The sequence below is a fragment of the Pecten maximus genome, chromosome 3 (genome assembly GCF_902652985.1).
Source record: "Pecten maximus chromosome 3, xPecMax1.1, whole genome shotgun sequence".
Classification (NCBI taxonomy): Eukaryota; Metazoa; Mollusca; class Bivalvia; order Pectinida; family Pectinidae; genus Pecten; species Pecten maximus.
This window is the reverse complement of record NC_047017.1, coordinates 50,887,905-50,911,429: the sequence shown is the minus strand read 5'-3', so window position 1 is coordinate 50,911,429 and position 23,525 is coordinate 50,887,905. Positions and strand designations below refer to the sequence as shown.

General features: G+C 34.8%; 2 protein-coding genes across 2 annotated transcripts; one reads left to right on the top strand and one right to left on the bottom strand.

The window, feature by feature from the left end:
- Positions 1–6,716: 6,716 nt before the first annotated feature.
- On the bottom strand, positions 6,717–13,233 carry LOC117324487 (CDK-activating kinase assembly factor MAT1-like). The gene is made up of 8 exons (XM_033880365.1): positions 13,097–13,233; positions 11,511–11,663; positions 11,019–11,092; positions 10,349–10,452; positions 9,309–9,452; positions 8,685–8,816; positions 8,272–8,396; positions 6,717–7,775 (listed from the first exon to the last, which is right to left on the bottom strand). Exons 1-8 carry the CDS (start codon positions 13,183–13,185, stop codon positions 7,625–7,627), a joined length of 972 nt encoding a protein of 323 aa, XP_033736256.1. The 5' UTR covers positions 13,186–13,233; the 3' UTR covers positions 6,717–7,624.
- A 251-nt stretch (positions 13,234–13,484) lies between these two features.
- LOC117324486 (tRNA (guanine(37)-N1)-methyltransferase-like) lies at positions 13,485–21,861 on the top strand. The gene is made up of 4 exons (XM_033880364.1): positions 13,485–14,312; positions 15,416–15,604; positions 15,931–16,551; positions 19,818–21,861. The coding sequence occupies exons 1-4, from the start codon at positions 13,556–13,558 to the stop codon at positions 19,862–19,864; spliced, it is 1,614 nt and encodes a 537-aa protein (XP_033736255.1). The 5' UTR covers positions 13,485–13,555; the 3' UTR covers positions 19,865–21,861.
- Positions 21,862–23,525: the final 1,664 nt, after the last annotated feature.

Here is a 23,525-nt window from a genome sequence, read left to right as displayed (position 1 = left end):
TTACTCGATGTACCATTTCCATTTACAGGACTAATTAGCACTAAACCTACAGTAACGCGACATGTACTTTATAAATCCTAGCTTGAATGCCTTATGTACTTGCCTGTTACCCTGATGTAGTCACTCAGTATAGGACTACTTTGTAGTTAACTGATAAGTTCTGACATCACACATCAATTTTATAAGCTTGCTAGCAGATATTTTTCTTGCCAAATTTGGATTATCTCCCATCTTTTCAGCACTCCTGATATTAAATTGATAATTCACATCAATATTTAAACTTCTGTTTGATATTTTTTTAGAAATATTTGAAAAACAAGACCAAAAGCATAATTTAGTTCATGATAGAAAATATCTATTTTATTAATGTGTGTCCTTAAAGGTTTTTTTACTAGTAACAGTAAGAATTCTCTGTAGTGTGATAGAGCTGTGATTTCATTGTTGATGTGAAGTTTTTTTTTATTTTCTTTGTTAATATTTTGATTTATAATCAGTAAACGTTTAATACATATTAAGTGTCACAGTATATTGATGTATACTCCGGATACTAGTGAACACTACGTCCTGTTATAGGATAACATTGTATGCTGGTGTTGCTTTAGGCATACATAGAAGTGCAATTAGAGAAAAATATAGGCTATTTTGAAAATTAGTGCATTCATTATTTTGCAAAAATCTATTTTTCCCAAAAAGTGTTCAAAATTAAACATAATTATTATGTGGTGCTTTTCTTCACACAGTATATATACATAATACCTACTAAATACATAATGGTGACCATTCGTCTGATGTTGAGGTGTTGGCAAATAAGCCCTAACTTCATAATATTTTAAGTTCACTGCTTATGTATCAACATACAATAATTTGTATTGATAATATTGAATTTAATTCCCCCCGCTATTCATGCATGTATTTATCTAAAGAAAGGGTTTAAAATACATGAAGAATATATATGAAAAGTGCTGAAGTTTGTCTGTTCTTAATGTATTACACTTTAATATAACCTTCATGGTCAGTAAGAATCTTTTGTAAAACTTACATGTAATACAGTTTATTGCCATTTCTTTTGTTTGACTTTATTATTAACTTTTAGTCATGTCGTCAACCAAGTACAGTGAGAATCACACCCATTATTAAAAAAATCTCTGCCAAAATTTATAAAATTGAAAGAAAAAAAAATAGAAAAAAAGTGCTTTCCAAAAGTATAGTGGCTGAATACAATCTGATATTAATTTTGCTTTGAGATATAGGACTGTATAGAGTACCCTTTCTTTGTGGTAATTACAAAACATGACAATGTGTATTCCCAATTCCTGTGGTCTAATATTGATACCCAGTGCTTTAAGATTATTATAACATATACACTTGATTATTATCGATCAATATTTGGTGTTATAACAATTGTAAGGTTGATTAATATTTATCCTGCAACTCCCACACACACTGACCAATAAGTATTGATGGATAAATATATGCTTTATTCGTCAATATGAGTGCTTAAAATACATCAATACGATTCTCGTGACTTTGCTCCACACCCGACGGGACTACTTTCAACTTGACCCTGAACTTGATATGTGTGTATGTTGACTACAGTAGATGTTTGCAAAATCTAAATCGTTTTGTTGATTGTTGTTTTAAACATATAGTAAATTGAATGGGTGTTTGTCGGGAATAATTTAATATTTGCGTTATATTGCCATACATGTTAAAGTAAAATTGAACTCTGATTTACAATAAAAGCCTGGAACTATTTTGGAATGACGCATTTATAGTTTCATGTTAGTAAATACACGAGTGGTATCAATGAATGGATATTTTCCTGTGCGATGTAGCAGTACATTTCTCTCAGGGTCACTCGTACCTAAGGTAAACAAAATGGAAATTTGTTTGTTTTGAATCAACTTGTAGAAAATTGTTGCAGGATAAATAGAATACATCGCTTGTATGTTACAATACATGGTTTATTATGGTGCTCGACATTGAAAGGCGAGATGACTTTAGAAATCCTCATCATCTCTGCTTTTCTAAGTCTCCAAAAGCACCAAAACAAACCTTGTATTGTAACATACCTGCCTTGTATTCTCTATTTAGTTGAGGTTTTTAGGGTCTACAGGTATAACTACAGGTATAACTACAGCATGACTGTTTGTGTATTTAAGGTTGTACTAATTTCTCTTTTATTTCTGTGGTCTTTTTAGTTCCTTGTATGTCGTTAAAGAATTTTCTAGATTGTTGTATGTTTTATCTATACCAGATACTCTGTAATGATATTTACATTATATAAATATCTTGTAATATGTTTGACCCCTATTAGTGTCTCTTGTACACATTCCTATTATATATTTTGTTTCTGTTAAGTAAATATAGATCATACAAAGTACCAGTTGTTGTTATGTATAGCTTACTATTACGATTCCCAGATAAAACCTGGGTGCAATGTCTGTCTGTTTTATCCTCGTTAGACAACACTTCGAACATCTGTAAGGTGTTTTGTATATTTTTCCTTAAAATGCTTCAACAGAAAAATACAGTGTTTTCTTCTACAATCTTGAAACATTGTTGAGGTCTAAATAAATTTGAAATGGATGGCTGTAGCTTTTAGGGAAGCTGATTGTATTCTAATACCAGATTATACTACAGACATAGACCAACAGTGGTATTTGTGAAATAGGTGAAAATGAAGCAGGATCAGATTTACAATGTATTCCAACAAGTATGTTTCCTACCGGCCACCGCTAAAAATTGTAATAATGACCTTGAACCAAAAACCCTGAAATTTGAACTTGATCTGCAACTCATACTTAAGTTATATTTAAGGATTAACATAAATTATTTTTTTCTGTTATACAGTCATAACAGAAAAAACTGGAGTGTACTCTAAATAAACTGCGAAGCGGTTTATGAAGAGAGTACACTCCAGTTTTTAGCTCACCTGGACCGAAGGTCCGGTGAGCTTATGTCATGGCGCAGCGTCCGTCCGTCGTCCGTCCGTCGTCCGTCAACATTTGCTTCAAATCGCTACTGGTCACAAAGTTCTTACTAGATTTTTACCAAATTTGGCCAGAAACATCCTTGGCAGAAGGGGAACAGATTTTGCATAAATGGTGACTCTGACCCACGAGGGGCCAAAGGGGCGGGGCCCAATAGGGGAAATAGAGGTAATTCCTTTAAATCGCTACTTGTCATAAAGTCATGAATGGATTTGAACCCAATTTGGTCTGAAACATCCTTGGAGGAAGGGGAACAGATTTTGCATAAATGGTGACTCTGAGCCCCGAGGGGCCAAAGGGACGGGGCCCAATAGGGGAAATAGAGGTAATTCCTTTAAATCGCTACTTGTCATAAAGTTATGAATGGATTTGAACCCAATTTGGTCTGAAACATCCTTGGAGGAAGGGGAACAGATTTTGCATAAATGGTGACTCTGAGCCCCGAGGGGCCAAAGGGACAGGGCCCAATAGGGGAAATAGAGGTAATTCCTTTAAATCGCTACTAGTTATTAAGTTATGAATGGATTTGAACCCAATTTGGTCAGAAACTTCCTTGGGGGAAGGGGAACAGATTTTGCATAAATGGTGACTCTGACCCCCGAGGGGCCAAAGGGGCGGGGCCCAATATGGGAAATAGAGGTAATTCCTTTAAATCGCTACTAGTTATTAAGTTATGAATGGATTTGAACCCAATTTGGTCAGAAACATCCTTGGGGGAAGGGGAACAGATTTTGCATAAATGGTGACTCTGACCCCCGAGGGGCCAAAGGGGCAGGGCCCAATATGGGAAATAGAGGTAATTCCTTTAAATCGCTACTAGTCATAAAGTTATGAATGGATTTGAACCCAATTTGGTCTGAAACATCCTTGGAGGAAGGGGAACAGATTTTGCATAAATGGTGACTCTGAGCCCCCCGAGGGGCCAAAGGGACGGGGCCCAATAGGGGAAATAGAGGTAATTCCTTTAAATCGCTACTAGTCATAAAGTTATGAATGGATTTGAACCCAGTTTAGTCAGAAACATCCTTGGGGGAAGGGGAACAGATTTTGCATAAATGGTAGCTCTGACCCCGGAGGGGCCAAAGGGGCGGGGCCCAATAGGGAAAATAGAGGTAATTCCTTTGAATCGCTACTAGTCATAAAGTTATAAATGGATTTGAACCCAATTTGGTCAGAAACATCCTTGGGGGAAGGGGAACAGATTTTGCATAAATGGTGACTCTGACCCCCGAGGGGCCAAAGGGGCGGGGCCCAATATGGGAAATAGAGGTAATTCCTTTAAATCGCTACTAGTCATAAAGTTATGAATGGATTTGAACCCAATTTGGTCTGAAACATCCTTGGAGGAAGGGGAACAGATTTTGCATAAATGGTGGCTCTGACCCCAAAGGGGCCAAAGGGGCAGGGCCCAATATGGGAAATAGAGGTAATTCATTTAAATCGCTACTAGTTATTAAGTTATGAATGGATTTGAACCCAATTTGGTCAGAAACTTCCTTGGGGGAAGGGGAACAGATTTTGCATAACTGGTGACTCTGACCCCCGAGGGGCCAAAAGGGCGGGGCCCAATAGGGGAAATAGATGTATTCCTTTAAATCGCTACTAGTTATTAAGTTATGAAGGGATTTGAACCCAATTTGGTCAGAAACATCCTTTGGGGAAGGGGAACAGATTTTGCATAACTGGTGACTCTGACCCCCGAGGGGCCAAAAGGGCGGGGCCCAATAGGTGAAATAGAGGTAATTCCTTTAAATCGCTACTAGTCATAAAGTCATGAATGGATTTGAACCCAAGTTGGTCAGAAACATCCTTGGGGGAAGGGGAACAGATTTTGCATAAATGTTAGCTCCGACCCTAGAGGGGCCAAAGGGGCGGGCGGGGCCCAATAGGGGAAATAGAGGAATTCCTTTGAATCGCTACTTGTCATAAAGTTATGAATGGATTTGAACCCAATTTAGTCAGAAACATGCTTGAGGGAAGGGGAACAGATTTTGCATAAATGGTGACTCTGACCCCCGAGGGGCTAAAGGGGCGGGGCCCAATAGGGGAAATAGATGTATTCCTTTAAATCGCTACTAGTTATTAAGTTATGAAGGGATTTGAACCCAATTTGGTCAGAAACATCCTTGGGGGAAGGGGAACAGATTTTGCATAAATATTGACTCTGACCCCCGAGGGGCCAAAAGGGCAGGCCCAATAGGGGAAATAGAGGTAATTCCTTTGAATTGCTACTAGTCAAAAAGTTATGAATGGATTTGAACCCAATTTGGTCAGAAACATCCTTGGGGGACGGGGAACAGATTTTGCATAAATGGTGACTCTGACCCCCGAGGGGGCCAAAGGGGCGGGGCCCAATAGGTGAAATAGAGGTAATTCCTTTGAATCGCTACTTGTCATAAACTGATGAATGCATGTTCTAAAAGCAATACTTGAGGTCTTTCAGACCTTAGAGAGTCTGGACTTCATTAATCTGAAAGCAGTTCGGATTACCACACTATAACCATATATAGCATTGTTAGAGATTAACAAATAAAACAAAGTGAATATGAACATTATTTTGACATTTGGCCTAATCCAACCAGGTGAGCGATGCAGGCCCCATGGGCCTCTTGTTTTATGTTATGACTGTATAACAGAAAAAATAATTTATGTTAATTCTTATAATTTAATTTCGTCTTATACACACCAAGACATTTCACTTTCTTTGGCGAACTCTTTTCTGTAATAAATTATTACGCAACGTCATCAGCCAATCAAAAATGACGTTACATTTCGCAACGTCAAAAACTTTGTTATGGAGGTATAACAAAATTATTTCAGCCAATGAAAATGCGTCTTTCATACAAAATTAAATTATACCAACTTTCACCAACATAACTTGAAGCATGGCTGAGAAAAGTACAGAAAACCGAGTGGACAGACTGACAGATGGGGAGGAAACCTAGTGCCCCTGGTTTCACTGTTATGGGACTAACAAGCATACAGAGTATTACTCTGCTAATGACCCTACCTACCCCTGCTAGAAATAGTAAAAGTGACTTAACCCAAAAAACCCTGAAATTTGAACTCGAACTCTTCCAAGATTAATAGAATCTTTCACCCCTTTTCCTATCTCATCCCAAAAAGGGGTGAATGATTATTTTTCTCTTACCCATTTCCAATCATAGTGTGAACCAAATCCAAACGTATGTTAACAAAAACACGTGGACGGCAGATGACTGTTGTGATAATGCTGCAGCAGACGCTTTACACTTTACGATGTTGAAGCTTGTCAAAAAGGTCACCAAACACTCGGTTAACTCTGATAATTAATACTTATCTTAATTTCTTTTGTGAATAATACTGATATTAACACTCAAACGTTCCGGGTCAGGTCATAGTGACGTCACCCTATCGAGAACAAGACCACATTCAAAGAGCATGTGTAGCTCGTCTTTTCCCTAGGGTGAGATAAGAAAATCTCACTCCGGTAAAACTGCAGATATCTGTCCAGGGTAAGAGAAATTATGTTCTTTTATAATTGTGAGAGGGTTGATCAAAATACCTCAAGGAATCAAGCCAGTAAGGGACCAATAAATGACCTTGACCCACATATAATTTAAATATTCTTGCAAAGAATTGAAGTTGTAAATACACATGCACTTGCAAGTACATGTTGTAAATATGTATGTTTTCTTGAAACTGAAGTGATGCACAGTACTATGAAATTATTGAAAACAAATCTATACTTGATTTCACTTTTATTTTTGCATGGTAAGATTGCACTATTAACCACAGTATTATCAAAACAATAGTATTCATAACCACTCTCCTACACACAGTCCCGCCTCTCTTGTCAGTTCCTTATATAGTATCAAACACACAGTCCCGCCTCTCTTGTCAGTTCCTTATATAGTATCAAACACACAGTCCCGCCTCTCTTGTCAGTTCCTTATATAGTATCAAACACACAGTCCCGCCTCTCTTGTCAGTTCCTTATATAGTATCAAACACACAGTCCCGCCTCTCTTGTCAGTTCCTTATATAGTATCAAACACACAGTCCCGCCTCTCTTGTCAGTTCCTTATATAGTATCAAACACACAGTCCCGCCTCTCTTGTCAGTTCCTTATATAGTATCAAACACACAGTCCCGCCTCTCTTGTCAGTTCCTTATATAGTATCAAACACACAGTCCCGCCTCTCTTGTCAGTTCCTTATATAGTATCAAACACACAGTCCCGCCTCTCTTGTCAGTTCCTTATATAGTATCAACATTCAGGTTTATAAGTGGTGTGTCAGTATACAGAACTAGCTCTATTAGGAAAAAATAATAAGTTATATTAAGATTCAGTTTTGAATTTCTGTAATTTTTACAGAATTTTTAAGTGAAGACTTGTATAAATGTAAGATTGTAATTGTGTTTCCTCTTGCCTGGATGCTCACCACTGATAAAAGCAAAGCAAAGAAATATTCTTCATGATCATTCTTCAGCTTATTTCATCCAAAACTGATAACACTTCTAAGAAACTAGCACCAGTTGTACCTTTTAACAAACATTAACCACACATACATCAAATTAGCCACACATACATCACACTCACACATATGCATACATACACTGTAACAGACAGACTTCTTTCAAGTGTAACCCTATTGTGGATTCTTATGGAATGTTTGTGATTCACATGGGAAGAAAAACAGTCCGCACATGGCATCCATCAAAGCTCGCTGACATGCCATTCTACTTTCATAGCCTCCTCCTTTTTCCTGACTTGATGTTTCTCTCACATTTCTTAGATACCTACAATGTAAGATGAAGTATTAATACTTAGGCTGGTTTAGTGAGTTAGAACTCCCACATCTGGTATCATTTCCAAGTAGAAAGAAGAGGAAACAAGCCAATCACCTCATTTTCTCTATGATTCTTATATGTCATTTTCTGAATTGATTAACTATAAATAAAGAATCTGTGCTGACTCAATGGATATAGAAATACATTTGTAACATAGTTATATATACATACAAAATTCATGTGAATTATGGTATCACTAAAATCTGCCCTAACATGTGCTATTAAATTTTTGTCTGAAAAAATTTCTTGCAGTCACATAAAATGATGCAGGGCAGAAAAAGTGTCACTCAATACCCATTTCGTTAACACATTATTGTCAATAGCACATCAGAAAGTCAAACTTGAAGAATTACAATAAATTTACTTCTTTCTCATAGAAAATGTTTTTACACATCAAATTCTTTGAAATCTTTCATTTCTAAGTTTTGTAAGAATGTTGAGTTACCCTTCCTGAAAGATGCGTTCCTCTGAGGGTGGCTCAGGACCACACATAACTAATTCCATTGGGCTATAGCGGTACATCTCCACTTTCTGTTCAGGTGCAGGCTCGTTATCTGTACTCGACATTCCCTGTAACACAAGCACTAGTGTAGAAAATAACCAGCGTACAAGTGAACAACAGTCAAACACAACTGCAGGAAAATTGTTTTTATTTTGACATTGTATGTACATAACTTTTTTGTTTTGCTTTGTCATATTGCTATATTTAAAGCAGTCAATGTAATTCCTGGGAAATAATTATACATGAATGTATGAGGTTTTGATTTTTATAGTAAAAATATATTTGAGAACAATAGCTATACTGACAATATAACTATCAGAAGTATCATGTATTATTGTAACATTAGAAACATTTACCAGCCGAATGCCTGTTGAGAATTTGGTTGCAACTTGCAGCGGGATGCTAGAGACAGCCTCCTCCTCCTCCTGTTGTTCAATTTCAGCTTTGTGTGTGGCCATGATACGGGAGGCAGGCAAGTCCGAAAATTCCTGGAAAACAGTAGAGAATTAGGTTTTACTGTAACAGTATTATCTATAGACTAAACCGAAGATATAACATGCAAGAGTCTGACTGAATAGTACAGTATTTTATTTTTACTAATACGTTATTGATGACCTACATCCCACCACACTGATGGATCCTGTTATCATCCGTAGGAGAATAATAACCAATTAAGTTGAATTTCAAACATGCAGCATAATGAAAAGGATTTCTGCAATGTTATAAAACAACAAAGTTCTACATGTCCAATATAGACTTTAAGATGTTCTTTCTGAACTGGTGACTGAACCATCTTAATGTAGTCAAGTCATGCCATAAAAGAACATTTTTCTCACCAAAAAACTGCTGAGCAAAGCATATGAATAACAGACTTCTATTTTGCAGGGAATCAAGATTAAATGAAACATGATATATAAGGGTCCAATAAATTAACAGAACTGTTACAGAAAAATGTGTTTAGAATACTCCAAATATTTCACCAGCTCATCTAAAAGGGCTTCCTTATTTTTCTTCTTTAGGATCTTTTTGTCCATTTTGGCTTCTTCTTCAAACAGATGTTTCCTGACCTCTTCTGACTGTTTTTCTTGCTCTATCAGCATCTCTAAATATTCTTCATCACGACCCTACATGTCAACACAAATAAGAAAGTAAAAGAATCAATATCAGCAATATTGCACATCAAATCATTTACAAACCATGCAAGTACAAGACATTTTATGTAAACATAATTTCTCAACCAGAAATATTACAAGATGCATACAGCTTCAGTATCATTTTTTTTGAAAAGATAAATACTAAATAGCTAATTAACCTAAAACAAGTACATGTACATGACATAGAGAAATGATTGTACCAGTATTTCTATTAAACATATACCTGTACTAACTCACTAAAATGGTGTAATATTCTATGCATCATGGATGGCTAAATAAAATATTTCTAAAGTGCACTTGCTAGGTGACAATTCAAGTGTATGTTGTAAAAGCTAAATATTACAAATCCCTATTTTAAATTATTATCAAAAGTTTTACCAATTTCCATTAAATATTAATTACCTATGCAACTGAATGTGTATGAACTACAAAAAATGAAATAAAATAAACCAACTGCTGGGCCTAAAGTGGCGCCTATTTTGGTGGCCATGGCACCTAAAATTAACCATTAGCAACCAGTTATTTACCTGTAAGGTGCCTGCATGGTGACTAAAAAATTTGTTTTGAAAAATATCAGATATGCAGTAAAATCTAGAATATGTGCCCTACTCACGACACATAAACACTTCTCTGATCACAATCTAAAGCATACATTGCATGCAATCAGCGCCTAGATTTTATTGCCTTGGTAGCTCAATAGACCACCTGGTCAAAATATCCACTTTTAGCCCTGAACTGAGACACAAAATTGTATATTATCATTGTAATTACAAGTTGTTAATGTAGATGATTCCTCAATCAATGATCCTATACTTTGATTAGATTTTAATAGAATACTATGATGAACTTAAATAACACATGTATACCAATTTGGTTTTGTTCTTCAGGATTTGGTCTTTATTCTCCCTCCTGTACTGTTCTATCATCTTCTTTGTATTTTCCACCTCTTCATTATTTGAAAGGTTGAACACTGAAACGACATATCTAATTTATATTACCTGAGTATATCTTTGTTTAAAAGCAGGAAATATGTTTCCAATCACTTTTCATGGATCTCCAACCAAAATATTCTAGTATACAGTCTTAATAATAACATGATTTATAACAATTTTTTTGAAAAGGAGTTTATCAAAAGTTGTCGTCTGTCTTCTTTTAGCATATTTGTTTCTTGACCACCTGTTTTATTTAGCTATATTTTCTATCGGACATCCTGGAGTAGTTTGAAAAAATATTTTAATAATAATTCAAATGCATTTTTATTTCAAATTAAACCTTGATAATGCCAATTGTACCTTTAGCATACCGATACTAGAATCATCTTTGACGACTTTTGATATTTATGATCTATACAAATCTAAGATATGATGTTAATGCATTTAGATAATGTTTTATCATACAGACTGAGAAAGAATTGTGAGACAAAAACAGTTGTTTCTTTATTTTACATGATTTTCCTGTATGTGGCAAAAGATGGTAGACCGAAAGGATAAATACATACATGTACCTACATGGTATATAATATGTCCTAATACATACCAATTGTTTCTATCATCTCCAGGTAATCATTGTATTCGTTGAGTGAATCAAAGTCATCTTCTTTCTTGTTAAAGCTATTTGAAAATTACAATTAATTATTTAGTAAAGTCTTGAGATATCTGCAACATTAGTATGCACAAAAGTGAACCATGAAGACATTACATATACAATTTGAGAGATTCCTTCAGTGCTTTCTGAGAAATTGAGGCTGCTAAAACAATCTTTTGGTGAGATTTCTTTCAAATTTTAATATACACATCTACACAGGAGTTTACAGACACTGGATCATTCTATTTGAAAAATATCATTATAGTTCTAAGCTAGTTGTTATCATGCTGAAGACAGATCATTGTAAGATGACTGAGGCTATAGGGCCAACACTTTCTTCAAATTCGGACATTAATTATATGTACATGCTTGATCACATAAAAGTGAAATTTATAACTCATAGAGAATCTAATAGGCTATAAAACCAAAAATAGTTTTACTTACTCTCTGGACAATTTCTTTCTTATCTCTACTTCTTTCTCAATGTAGGCATCCTCAAATAGTTGAAGTCGAAAGTTGTTTCTGCGTAAGGCAGTACCACATTCTGGACAGGCTCCCGAACCTTTGATGAACAATAAATCCACACAGCTCTCACATCTGAAATTAAATACCAGATCAAATTGATGAATCCCTGAAAATACTACAATCTCTCAGAAACTCTGCTGTTTAAAAATGGTTGGGATTCTGATCAACTGTTGCTAAGGGAAGTACTGTACCAGGTACTGAGGGAAGCTGTGTGACCAAAGCATGACACACAACTAATACACAAAAACTTATATCTTCAATATTCATGGTATAACTGAACATATAAGATAGCATAATAAACTACACTCAACTGTACTACTGTAAAATGTTGACCATTAATGTAGATTATATTACTATTGACAGGTTAGGCACATCAGTTCTCTCACATGAACGACAAATAACATATATATTATGCGAGACAGAAAAATAAATCCCACACTCATCCTGTCTGTATAGTATTCTTACTCTAAAATGAGGATACATATTGAGACATGAAAAAGTCCTGGGGAAGTTTGCAGACATTTCTGAATAAAAGGAATGAATATTTGTTACCTTTGTACAAACCAGAAAGCTAAGGAAGACTTCAACTCAACAGAGTGGTACATTGTATCCTCGATTGCGACATAACTGTAGAATGGGGGTCAACAGAAAACTTAACCTGACATTAATACAAACCTACAACCACATTTTCTCATCTGGTCACAACAAGGAGGGAAAATAGTGATGGTTGACAGTACAGGAATATTATAGGGAGTACTATAGGATGTTTGAGCTTCCTAGTACAACACTCTGTGTTCACTCAGCCACATTAAATGTCTTGGCAATAGCTACAAATTATAGGGTTCAGAGACAAATATCTGTGGGATGACAGTTAAAGACAACAAAAAATCATCCAGCTGGGTATTGTAGTATTGGCAGAAATTGCAAAGATTGAACTTGAAGCCATTTACAAAGAAGTGATAATGCAGGCTAGGTGCTGGAACTTCCTGTGAGACAGAGGTGGATTTTGCTCAGGTGACATCTGTGGATCAGCAGTTTTGAATTGTATTTATGTGCTATTTCCATTCACTGAATGTGGTGTATATACTGTATGCATATTATTTGTTAAACAAGAGGTACTAGGCGATATTGGTCATAATCATGTAAAAGGATAAATGCTGTTTTGCTTCACAGGTTTTTTTCTCTCACAGGTTTGGGAAATGGACGTTTTGTTTCATTTTGGGAAGAAATTGGTGAGTTGGGAAAGATTTTTTCAGAAGTTGTTTTATCCATCTATTTATACATCTTTATGTAATTGTACATACATGTATTACTTGATGATAAAATATTTTGAAATCACACTACTCACAGGGGTACGTTACAATAATATACATGAAACGATATTCTATGTATCAGTGTAAGAGAATACATTTATTGTAACGTGCCCCTGTGCTGTACGTGTATAGTACAGTTGCAAAGCTTTAACCAGTTCATAGGTGTAGAACATTATCAATAGTGATGCTTACAGTGAATGGCCACATATGTTTACTAGAAGTTTAAGAGAAGGGTTCCGATATTTCGTAGTTTTACATCTAGGACATCCCAGGTCATCCATCACCGAAGTGTGTATCACTCGGACCTCTCAGGACCGACAACTCGTAAATGGTGGCCAGGGGGTAATTCATTGGGACGAAACATCAAACCATGTCTGTTTGACTAACACATACCAAAATCACGTAATTATTGTGATAAGTATATTATTTATAAGAAAATAGATGCTAAGTGACAGCATAAAAAGTAACAATAACTTGAATATACTTCAATGGAATAATACCGTATAATGAAATATCCCCGAAGAGGAAATACTCTTCTACCTTTTGAGGTAAATTATGTCGATACTTCCGGTTACTTCACGTGTATTGCTTTCGGATTGCTTTCTTGGCTGCCTTAACTGTCTGAATGGAAATAGGAGACTTTTTGTCCATATGTTTTCATTGCCAGTTTTTAGAAGAACGATAAGAACACTCAGTTATGCGAAGAGAAATATATCGACCATTCTTCACCGATCGCAGGATGTAAATTTGTCACAATTTTCAAGCATACGTCATCGTGTATTTATTTGTTTACAGTCGCAACAGATTTGTACCTCAACAAAACCAATGGCTACATCAGAGAAAATCGAAACTATTTCTACACAAATGGATCAATCAAAAGAATCCATCAATGTGAATCTTTCCAACTGTTCCTCTGCTTGTGATGTCTCAGGAACAGAAAGTCACTTAAAAGTAACTCCCCCGTCATGTGTAGCTGGAATGAAGATTCTTGATAAGGAGAAATTCAAGAAGAAAGTCACAGTGCAAGCATTACCAGTAAAAAAGAAGCAATTGCAACTATTTGCCAAATATTTCGAAGAGTGGATATTTAAAGAGTGTCGGGTAAATTTGAAGAATATGGACACTGAAAAAGAAAAAGATTTCAAAACCCTAGTTTTCCATCCAGATAAAGTAACATGTTTTCAAGATCTCGGAGAAGACTTTAGGAATCAATTGATTAAAGCTGAAGTTGACTTAAGTAATTGGTTTGAAGATGAAGTGGAGTTGAACTATGACAGTTGGAAAGCCAAAGACATTCTACAGGCAATTGTTCCTAAAGAACTAGGAATAGTGTCCGGTTACTCCATTGTTGGCCACATCATACACTTGAACTTGAAGGAAGAACTCTGCGATTATAGACAAATCATTGGTGAGACATAAGGACAGTTATAGTATAATTTAATTAGTTTTGTAGCTCCTTGGGTCAGTTAACATTATCACAACCTGACACTACATGGCTAGGATAGACTCAAGTTCATTTATTCCTCAAAGAAACCTACAGCACATGATATCTGGACATGATACATCGACAGTAACATATGAAACATTAATGCACTAATTACATGTGGCACACATTATACACTTATCTGGGCTGACATCATGGAAATATGTGACTGGAGAATATAGGAGAGTAGCACATCCATCGTTTGATGGCTTGATGGAGAATGATCTGGTAGTGGGGAATTGGATGATACATACAGGGCATGAAACGAAAAGTCTGTGCAACACAGTCAATACCCTCATCCAATTGAACCTTTCACACATAATGTTCAGATACAAACCTCTGTGCACTCAGGTCGCAAACATGATCGGCACACACATGAACCAAGTGCACAAGAGCTGCAGTTATCCTGATATACTTTTATTGTTATCTCTAAATTGTTTGAAAAAGAATCTCAGGAGGGTTGCCAAAACATATCCAGGTAGTAAGCCTCTAGTTTGGCTAGAGGAAAAACAACGTTGATAAGAAAATGGAATAATTTAGAGACAAACCATAACTAGTCTGAATCTCTATACCATATGTAGGTATCACATGTTATCAAACGGTTGAGAGGAAGAAGGAAAAGGAGAGAAAAGATCAGTCTTTTCATAGGACTGAAATAGGTCATTCTATAGTGGGTGCAGAGATCCCTCTGGGATCTATTGTTTTTTGGTTGCTTTTTTTTGGGGGGGGGGGGGGGTTACCAAGTGAAACTCTGCTAGATATAACACAGTCATATTGGGCTGTGCAGTGTCTGTAATATTGGTAACTAAACAATGTATATATACCAGTGTACATATAAGGTACAACATACTTATAATATTATTGCATTACTTGACAAATGCCACATGTGCAAGATAAAATTCAGATTAGGCTAGATTTAAAAATATTCAAATAAATTATCTACATGATTAAAAGTATCATGTTTTCCTGTTGATACATCATTGTTAATACATTGTTTAAGTATAACTGTATTTCATATTTCATTACAGGTCAAGTGTTGTTGGATAAAAATAACTATATCAGAACAGTTGTGAACAAACTCAACAACATTGACAACACTTTCCGAAACTTTCAGATGGAGGTCATTGCAGGAGAAGATGACACTATCACAACAGTCAAGGAAAATGGAGTTTCATTTAAATTTGACTTTGCAAAAGTCTACTGGAATTCAAGGCTGGGTATTTTGCATTGCATTTTGCTTTTTGATAATGATCTTTGTATTCAACTTTAAAAAGTACATATAAGAACTTGTGAAATTATGACCAGCGACCAAAGCGTGCTTATGGATGCTGTGTTATCGTGATATTTGGGTGCCCTACTGATGAATATAAATCAATGAGCATAAAAAACTTTCAGATTTAAGAAGAATATTGGACAATTGCATTGTGGTTTTTGTTATTTTAAACTTTCCTGCTTTTATTCTTCATATGGAAAGACCTGTGAAGTAACAACAGAAAAACTTCTGAAATATTAAAAATATTCCTTTAAATTTTGTTCATTTTAGGTACAGAGCATGCCAAGATAGCTAATCAACTGGACAAGAAGGATTTGATGTTTGACGTGTTTGCTGGAGTTGGACCATTTGCAGTTTTAGCCGGGAGAAGGGGTGTAGATGTGTTTGCCAATGACTTAAACCCACATTCTTACAAAAGTCTGTTGGAAAATCTTGCTATCAATAAAGTGAAAACAAAAGTAAATTGCAGCAATTTGGACGGCAGAGATTTCATAAAGTTTGTCATGAAACCTGAACTTCTAAGAAGATGGGATTTAAGCTATACAAGATATCATAAGACATATGCTGTTATGAATCTGCCTGCCTTAGCTGTGACATTTTTGGATGAATTCATCGGTCTATTGTCAGACAGAGCTAGTGATCAGGATACTTTCCCAGATCATCTGATTCCTTTTGTTCATTGCTATGTCTTTGGGAAGGCAGAAAATACTAGTCAAGCTGCCAAGGAGCTTGCAGAGGAGAACCTAGGGGAGCCACTACCAGGTGATGCTACTGTAAGGTTTGTGAGGAATGTAGCTCCAAACAAGGACATGTATTGTGTGGTGTTTAATTTCCCCAGACACCTGCTGTTCAGGAGTGATGGAAAGACTGCAAAATCTCAACAACCTTCAGGTCTGTTTCCTATTTGTGAGTTAGAATTATCAACTCTAAATTCCAATGTAAAAATAAATGTACTGTAGCTTATAATGCTGTGAATCAACAGAAAACAAATCTTGCTAAGCTAGAATTTTACAGAATAGGTTTCACAGAAACATTGAAAACTTAATTTCTATGTTTTCCACTGCTTTATACATCAGTAGGTGTAACTTTATTAAATTTTACTCATCAAATGATATGTCCAGCCTACGATTAATTTGGTGTTATCATTATGTAATGCTTAGCTTTCTCTTATAAACATTTCCTGTCTGGTGTGATGTCTTCTTTGCTTTGGTGTATCTATAGCTTTGATAAGTTCTCTTTGTTTTAATTTCGTTAAAGTTTGTAACGGTTTGATTTTCCTTAAAACCCAGGTTCTTAATTATGCTTAATAGTACCATGATTTGAATATATAAACCACACAAGAATTAGATACAGGTCCTACATTTAATCAGCACTATCATTGGCAATATAAAACAACTAGTAACCATAACTAATTACAGCACCACAGAATAAAACCATCGTCCATACACGAAGCAGCTATTACCCCAAAACATAGACTTGAAAGACTGAAGGAAAGAAACCAGCTAATCGCTTCTATCAAGTGTCATGGAAATGTAGAAAGGAAATTAAAAGGGAAAGAATAGAAGGAAAGTAAACAACCAACTTGCAACAATGAAGTACCAGCCAATGGCTTCTATATCTTTTTTTTTTTAAGTTTCATAAAATTTTATTCAATATTTACAGATAAAAACGTCATTCAATAATTGGAAAGTAATATGGAATCAACATTTTAATTATTATCAATACATAACTCCTTTAAAAAAAAACATTTTAGATAAATAAATAAAGCACAAAACCATCGATGTAATTATAAAAGAAACAGATCGGATACCAGTTTACCCTCTTGGATGGAGCAAAATATATTTGTAGTACACCAGTACTCAGAGAAAATCATCTGGGGAAAACGGGAAAAATCAGATTGCATACGCATACAAATGTTGTTAAGAAAATGGCAGACAAGAGAATTAGAAGTACGGTAGGTGACTTTTGGTACAATTTCTTGGAACAACGGATAAACCAAATCGATGATAGGGATTCTGCCATTAAATACAGAACAAGAGACTTTACTTTTAGAGTGAGACCCACAGGGGCATGAAAACGCCAAAGCTCTGAATCAGTAGGGACCTTTCCATCTGAAATCTGGTGTACCCAAGAATTAACTAATGCAACTAAAGGTTGAATAAAGGAGCATTCATAAAATAAGTGCGAAATGGTTTCAAAACCATCACAAAATGTACAATTTTTCGACGCATCAACACCAAATTTGTACATGCGAAAATTAACAGGTAATATTTCATGAACAATTTTAAAAACTACATCCCTAGAGCGGGTATCCAAAAACTTGTTGCATACATTCAGAAAAACAGACTTGAAGTCAACTAATGGAAAAAGTCTTATAACACATGGTGCCTTAACAATGCCAGACAATATTTGTAAATAAAAATCTTTAGTCGACGATGACTCAAAATTACTATCCGGAAAATCCGTTTTATACTTTTTGAACAGTTCATACATACAAGTATAAAAAGGGGGACACCACTCACTATGAGGGAAATTATTATCAAAAGAATAAAAATCACGAAACTGAATAGAGAGCCAATACATAGTCAAAAATCTCCACTTGGCTTCAGACTGTTCACAAACAAATTTTTGACAGTGCCTCAGCCGAATAGCTTGTAGTTTTACATTAAATATTAACAATAGAGAGTCCACCACTAGCAGGATAACCATAAGCTACGGAGCGCGCAAGTGGCTCCGCCCTGGAATTCCACAGAAATCTAAACAGCGTTCTCTGATAAAGTGCCAAATAATGCCTAGGCATTGTGACAATAGTACCAACATACCAAATTGTACTGCACGCAAGGACCTTTACAATAATTGATTTTTGTGTCAAAGATAAATTTCGCATTTTCCATAAATCTAAGGTCCTTGAAAATTTTTTTAAAACCGGCTGCCAAATCTCGTCAGGGGTAATATTATTACCTACCAAAACCCCACAAATTTTATGCTTCTCTATCCAGCTTATGCCAAAAGGATGATCAGAACGAGATTTCCACTTCCCCAACCAAATTCCCTTAGATTTTAGTTCTATTCAATTTAGCCCCTGACGCCTTGCCATACAAATCACACCAGAAGAATAGTTTTTGAATAGATGAATGGGTGCAGCAAATGCCAGTACTATCGTCAGCATAAAGGGAAATTTTTGCAGACTCAGCGGAACCCGGAAGTTTAATACCAATAATGTCGGGGTCATCACGAACTTTTTTAGCGAAGGGTTCCAAAACCAAAATGTACAAAAGGGGAGACAAACTACAGCCTTGTCTTACCCCACGAGTGATGGAAAAAGGTTCAGAGATAAACCCATTAACAATAACAGAGGAAACTAGGCTTCTATATCTTTTTTTAAGTTTCATAAAATTTTATTCAATATTTACAGATAAAAACGTCATTCAATAATTGGAAAGTAATATGGAATCAACATTGTAATTATTATCAATACATAACTCCTTTAAAAAAAAAAGGCTTCTATATCTTCCCACACATACTCATTACATTCACACATATAGCCTAGCATCATTTACCACTCACAATGGTGCACATATAAACTAGCATCCTTTTCCATTAACAATGGTGCACATAGATTAGCATACACTGTTTTCAATATAAAATACACAATCATAGTTACTCGCACACATTCCCAAACTATATACATACTCTCATACTACATATATTTTACATTCTGAACACATATATTCACACTCACAATTAATAATTCAACTATAATTCAACAAAATACTCTAATACATACACAAATACATACTTCTGCTAAGGGACACAACTCTCAAACAAAGGTAAATAACCCACAAAATCCATTCCCGTTACAAAGTTCATCACATATTCTATTGTAATAACTGCAGTATGTGATCATTCTAAAATTTTTTTCTTTATTTGTATAGATCTTTCTGCTTTATTTTTAAAAATTGTGGATCCTGCCATATTAAAATAAATTATTTACAGAAATGCTGTGAGTATTATCAGTATATCTACAGGACCACAGATTGTCAGTCTGCTCAAACCTCTGGTTTCTTGGTACAATATAGTACATGTATTTAATTGCTAAATTTTGAAGATTATACTTCAGTTCAACTTCAATTGATCAGCTGTCTTTATATCTTCAGATGATGAGCCACCAGAGAAAAAGAAGAAGCCAAATGAAGAACAGTGATACTTTGTTTACTATGAAAAATAGTGATATCATGTGTATGAACATAATATTTCTGACAAAAAAATATGAGAGTGATTTGTGGGTTATTTCACAGATCTGAAAGTACATATGTTAATTGTGAGAAGTATTTACATTATAAAACCAACACATCAATCCATTTGGTACTTCTTTGGTTTTTATTTGACAAGTGGATATCATTTGTCAATTTCTTTTTTAATTCCAAAACATATTACCTAACTAATTATGTAAAGCTGACCTGATGAGTATTGCCAGCTAGCTATATCTACCATGTTGATCTTCAGGACAGTGCTTCCAATACTGAATGAACTGAAAGGGACAACTTCAAGTTCAAATTAATAAGATCATTCAATTTTTATCTCGCCTGCCCAAAAGGCAAACTAAGCTTATGTCATGTTGTCCATCTGTCATCTGCCATCCAGCCATCATCAAAATTTTCATTTAAACACCTTCTCGAAAATCAGATGATAGATAGTCATGATATTCAACAAGCAGGGATGGAGCCCCACAAAGTCTGCAAAGAAGAAACACCCTTGACCCATATTCAAGGTCATAGGAGTCAAATTTGTTAAAATACTCTAATTGCTTCTTCTGATTTTTAACAACAAAGTCTTGAATCAAGATATTTTACTTGTATTTCTCTGGATGACACCTAATAAAGTCTATAAAATGAAATTACATTGACTTAAATTCAAGATCACAGGGGTACACTCGAAACACTTCTCTTGTTGAACAAATTCAAGGTCACACTCGAAACACTTCTCTTGTTGAACCAATCCATATGAAATTGGGAAAAAATGACATTCAAAGAATTGACCACTTACTTATCATGTCTGATCAGGAGTTTAAACCCTGGGTTAAAGGCAAGTGTGGTACCACTGTGCCACCACCAAATAAAGTTTACAAATATTGAAAAAAAACCTCTGTTTTCTGATTAACCAAATGGCCCATAAACAAGATGTTTGGCTGGTACATTTTTAGGCTACAGGAGTCGGTTTTAAGTTTGACTGAAAGGCAGAGAATCGTCAAAACTGTAAATACAATTTAGCAACACAGGCCCATTCAGCCTCTTGTTTTGCTAAAGCAGCAACAACATTTATGTATTTACCAGAATGTTATTAGCAACAGGTACTGTTGCTTCTGGGGCAATACAGCTGTGTAAATTATATGACCCAGTATTAACATACAGTGACTAATTAGATGTTTTTTTACTGTAAATATGACTGTATAATAAATATAAAATTTCTAAACTTGGATTATCACAAATATTGTTAATTTGTTATGGCAGCTCTTAGTAGATTTTTGTGATGGTTACTCCATGCTTGTATCATTCATAAAGTACTATATCTTTGTAGAATGTTGAAGTCTTTCTCCTGGTACACACTATCAAAGTGTGCACTTTGTGTCACTGTGAACCAGTTCATCCAATTACCTAACTTGCCCAGACAAATGATAAAGCTTGTGACAGTTTATATCACTTATACATGTTGACATTGCACTATTTGTAAATTCCATATGTATATGGTTAAATAGTGAGTGTATTTAATCTGTATACATTCATCACAAAGTTCTGGTTTCAACAAATATTGTAATAATTCATTCATGGATCACTATAATCAAGTTTCTTCCCCCAAAAAGACATGCATACATATATGTATATACATGTATATATTATATTGTAATTCCATGATTTAGTGATTTGGCAGTTTTACCAGAATTTTAAGATATTACACAATGCCATTATATAAAGAAGAATTTACATTCTTCAGGAGGTAAGCCTCCATACGGTATATTGAAGAAGAAAGAAATTGTGTCTGAAAAAAATGGAGAGTACCCAGATAGATTGACATGGAGACCCTTGTAAAAGTACAAGCAGAATTAAATTAGTAAATCACTTGTGAAAAATATCACTTTTTTCTGATTTGATCAAAACACTGCTTACAAGCGACAATCGGGGAAAAATAAAAGCTGACCTGGTATATTATGTGTTTCTGTGGTTTGTAACTATGGTAATTAACACGTGGATTGGTTTGTAACTATGGTAATTAACACGTGGATTGGCTTGTAACTATGGTAATTAACACGTGGATTATGTACTTCCTATATAGGCCTTAAAGACTTGAAAAACACAAAGGACCGTATGCATTAATTCCTAATGAAAATAGAATGACGAATTGGTCTTACACGGTGCGGCGAATCACCGAAATGGATCAATCGAAAAATGCCATTATAAAAAGAAGGAATTACGTTTTAGAATGCTGTAAGTTGTAAGCAAACTGAAACCAATATAGAAACGGAAACAGAAAAGTAGGGTGTGTTTTCTTATGTTATTTGCGAGTTCTAGTCTTTCTTGTAACCATATCACTTATAATATATATATTATATACTTCTGAGTTAATGTGCATTAATCGTTAGAAATTGATCATTAAAACCAGCACATTTGTTGGTATCTATTCAATGTTCGCAACATTATTTTCTATTGTAACGGGCCGTATATAACAATTTAACATCTTACTAATTTTCTATTATAATTTGCCGTATAACATGTAACATCTCACAGGTACTTGGGGTAAGATACGAGGCTATATAGTTTATATATACAAATGTAATTTCTTACCCCAAGTACCTGTGGTAACATCTTACTAATTTTCTATTATACAATGTAACTGGTCGTATATAATATTTGTATTGGTTTCTGAATCGTTTTGAAGACATGGTAATGATACTACCCAGTTTATAACATTTATTATGAGGGCATGGATTGATACATACCAATATTGATTCTTATTTTTTATTTGTCAATTTCCATCTAACGGTATATATGATCGCCCCATTACTGCAGAAACGTGCCTACTCCACCTATATAAATCTGACAAGTAAATGATATGTTCAATTTAAACAAAATATGAATCCCCTATAGTATAATCGAAATTCTTAACTTTTCAACTTTGTTTATTCCTTCTCTTTACAAAATATACAATATATAGAGAGAGCATATTTACAACATTTAACAATAACAATATATATGGAGGAAAAATCATATAACTTTTTTAAACAGTACTTTGATTTTACATAAATTCCCCAAAGTTTTGATATTGTTAGAGTTCATTAGCTGTGAAAATTTAACAATATCAGGTATAGTATAAAAGTATTTCTTAATACATAGTTTTCGTTTAACAGTCAAAAATGGGCATTTTAATAAATAATGAAATTCATCACCGATGTCATTGGTATCACAGTGTGGACAAATCCAATTTTGATAATTTACATTATGCAATCTTTCAGTTTCTACAATGAATTATGGTTACTTGTTCTAAATTTACAGAATAACATTCTTTCGTTGTCATCACGGTATTGATATACAAGTCTCTGGTATATCAAAAAAAAAATATTTTCTTCAAAATTGCATTCTTTTTTTATACAGAGACTTATACTAATAGTTATTATAAAGATCTCTGTTTTATATTACCAAACTGACATCGAAGAGTTAAAAATATCACTTTCGGACTTTCCCATTTTTGTAAAAATTGATCGTACAATGTTTGCTTTACTTTAACTTTATCCATTGAGGGTTCAAATTACAATTAAATTAACAAAACTCAAGCTAAATGTTATAACAACATAAGCATAGGAAACTATACGC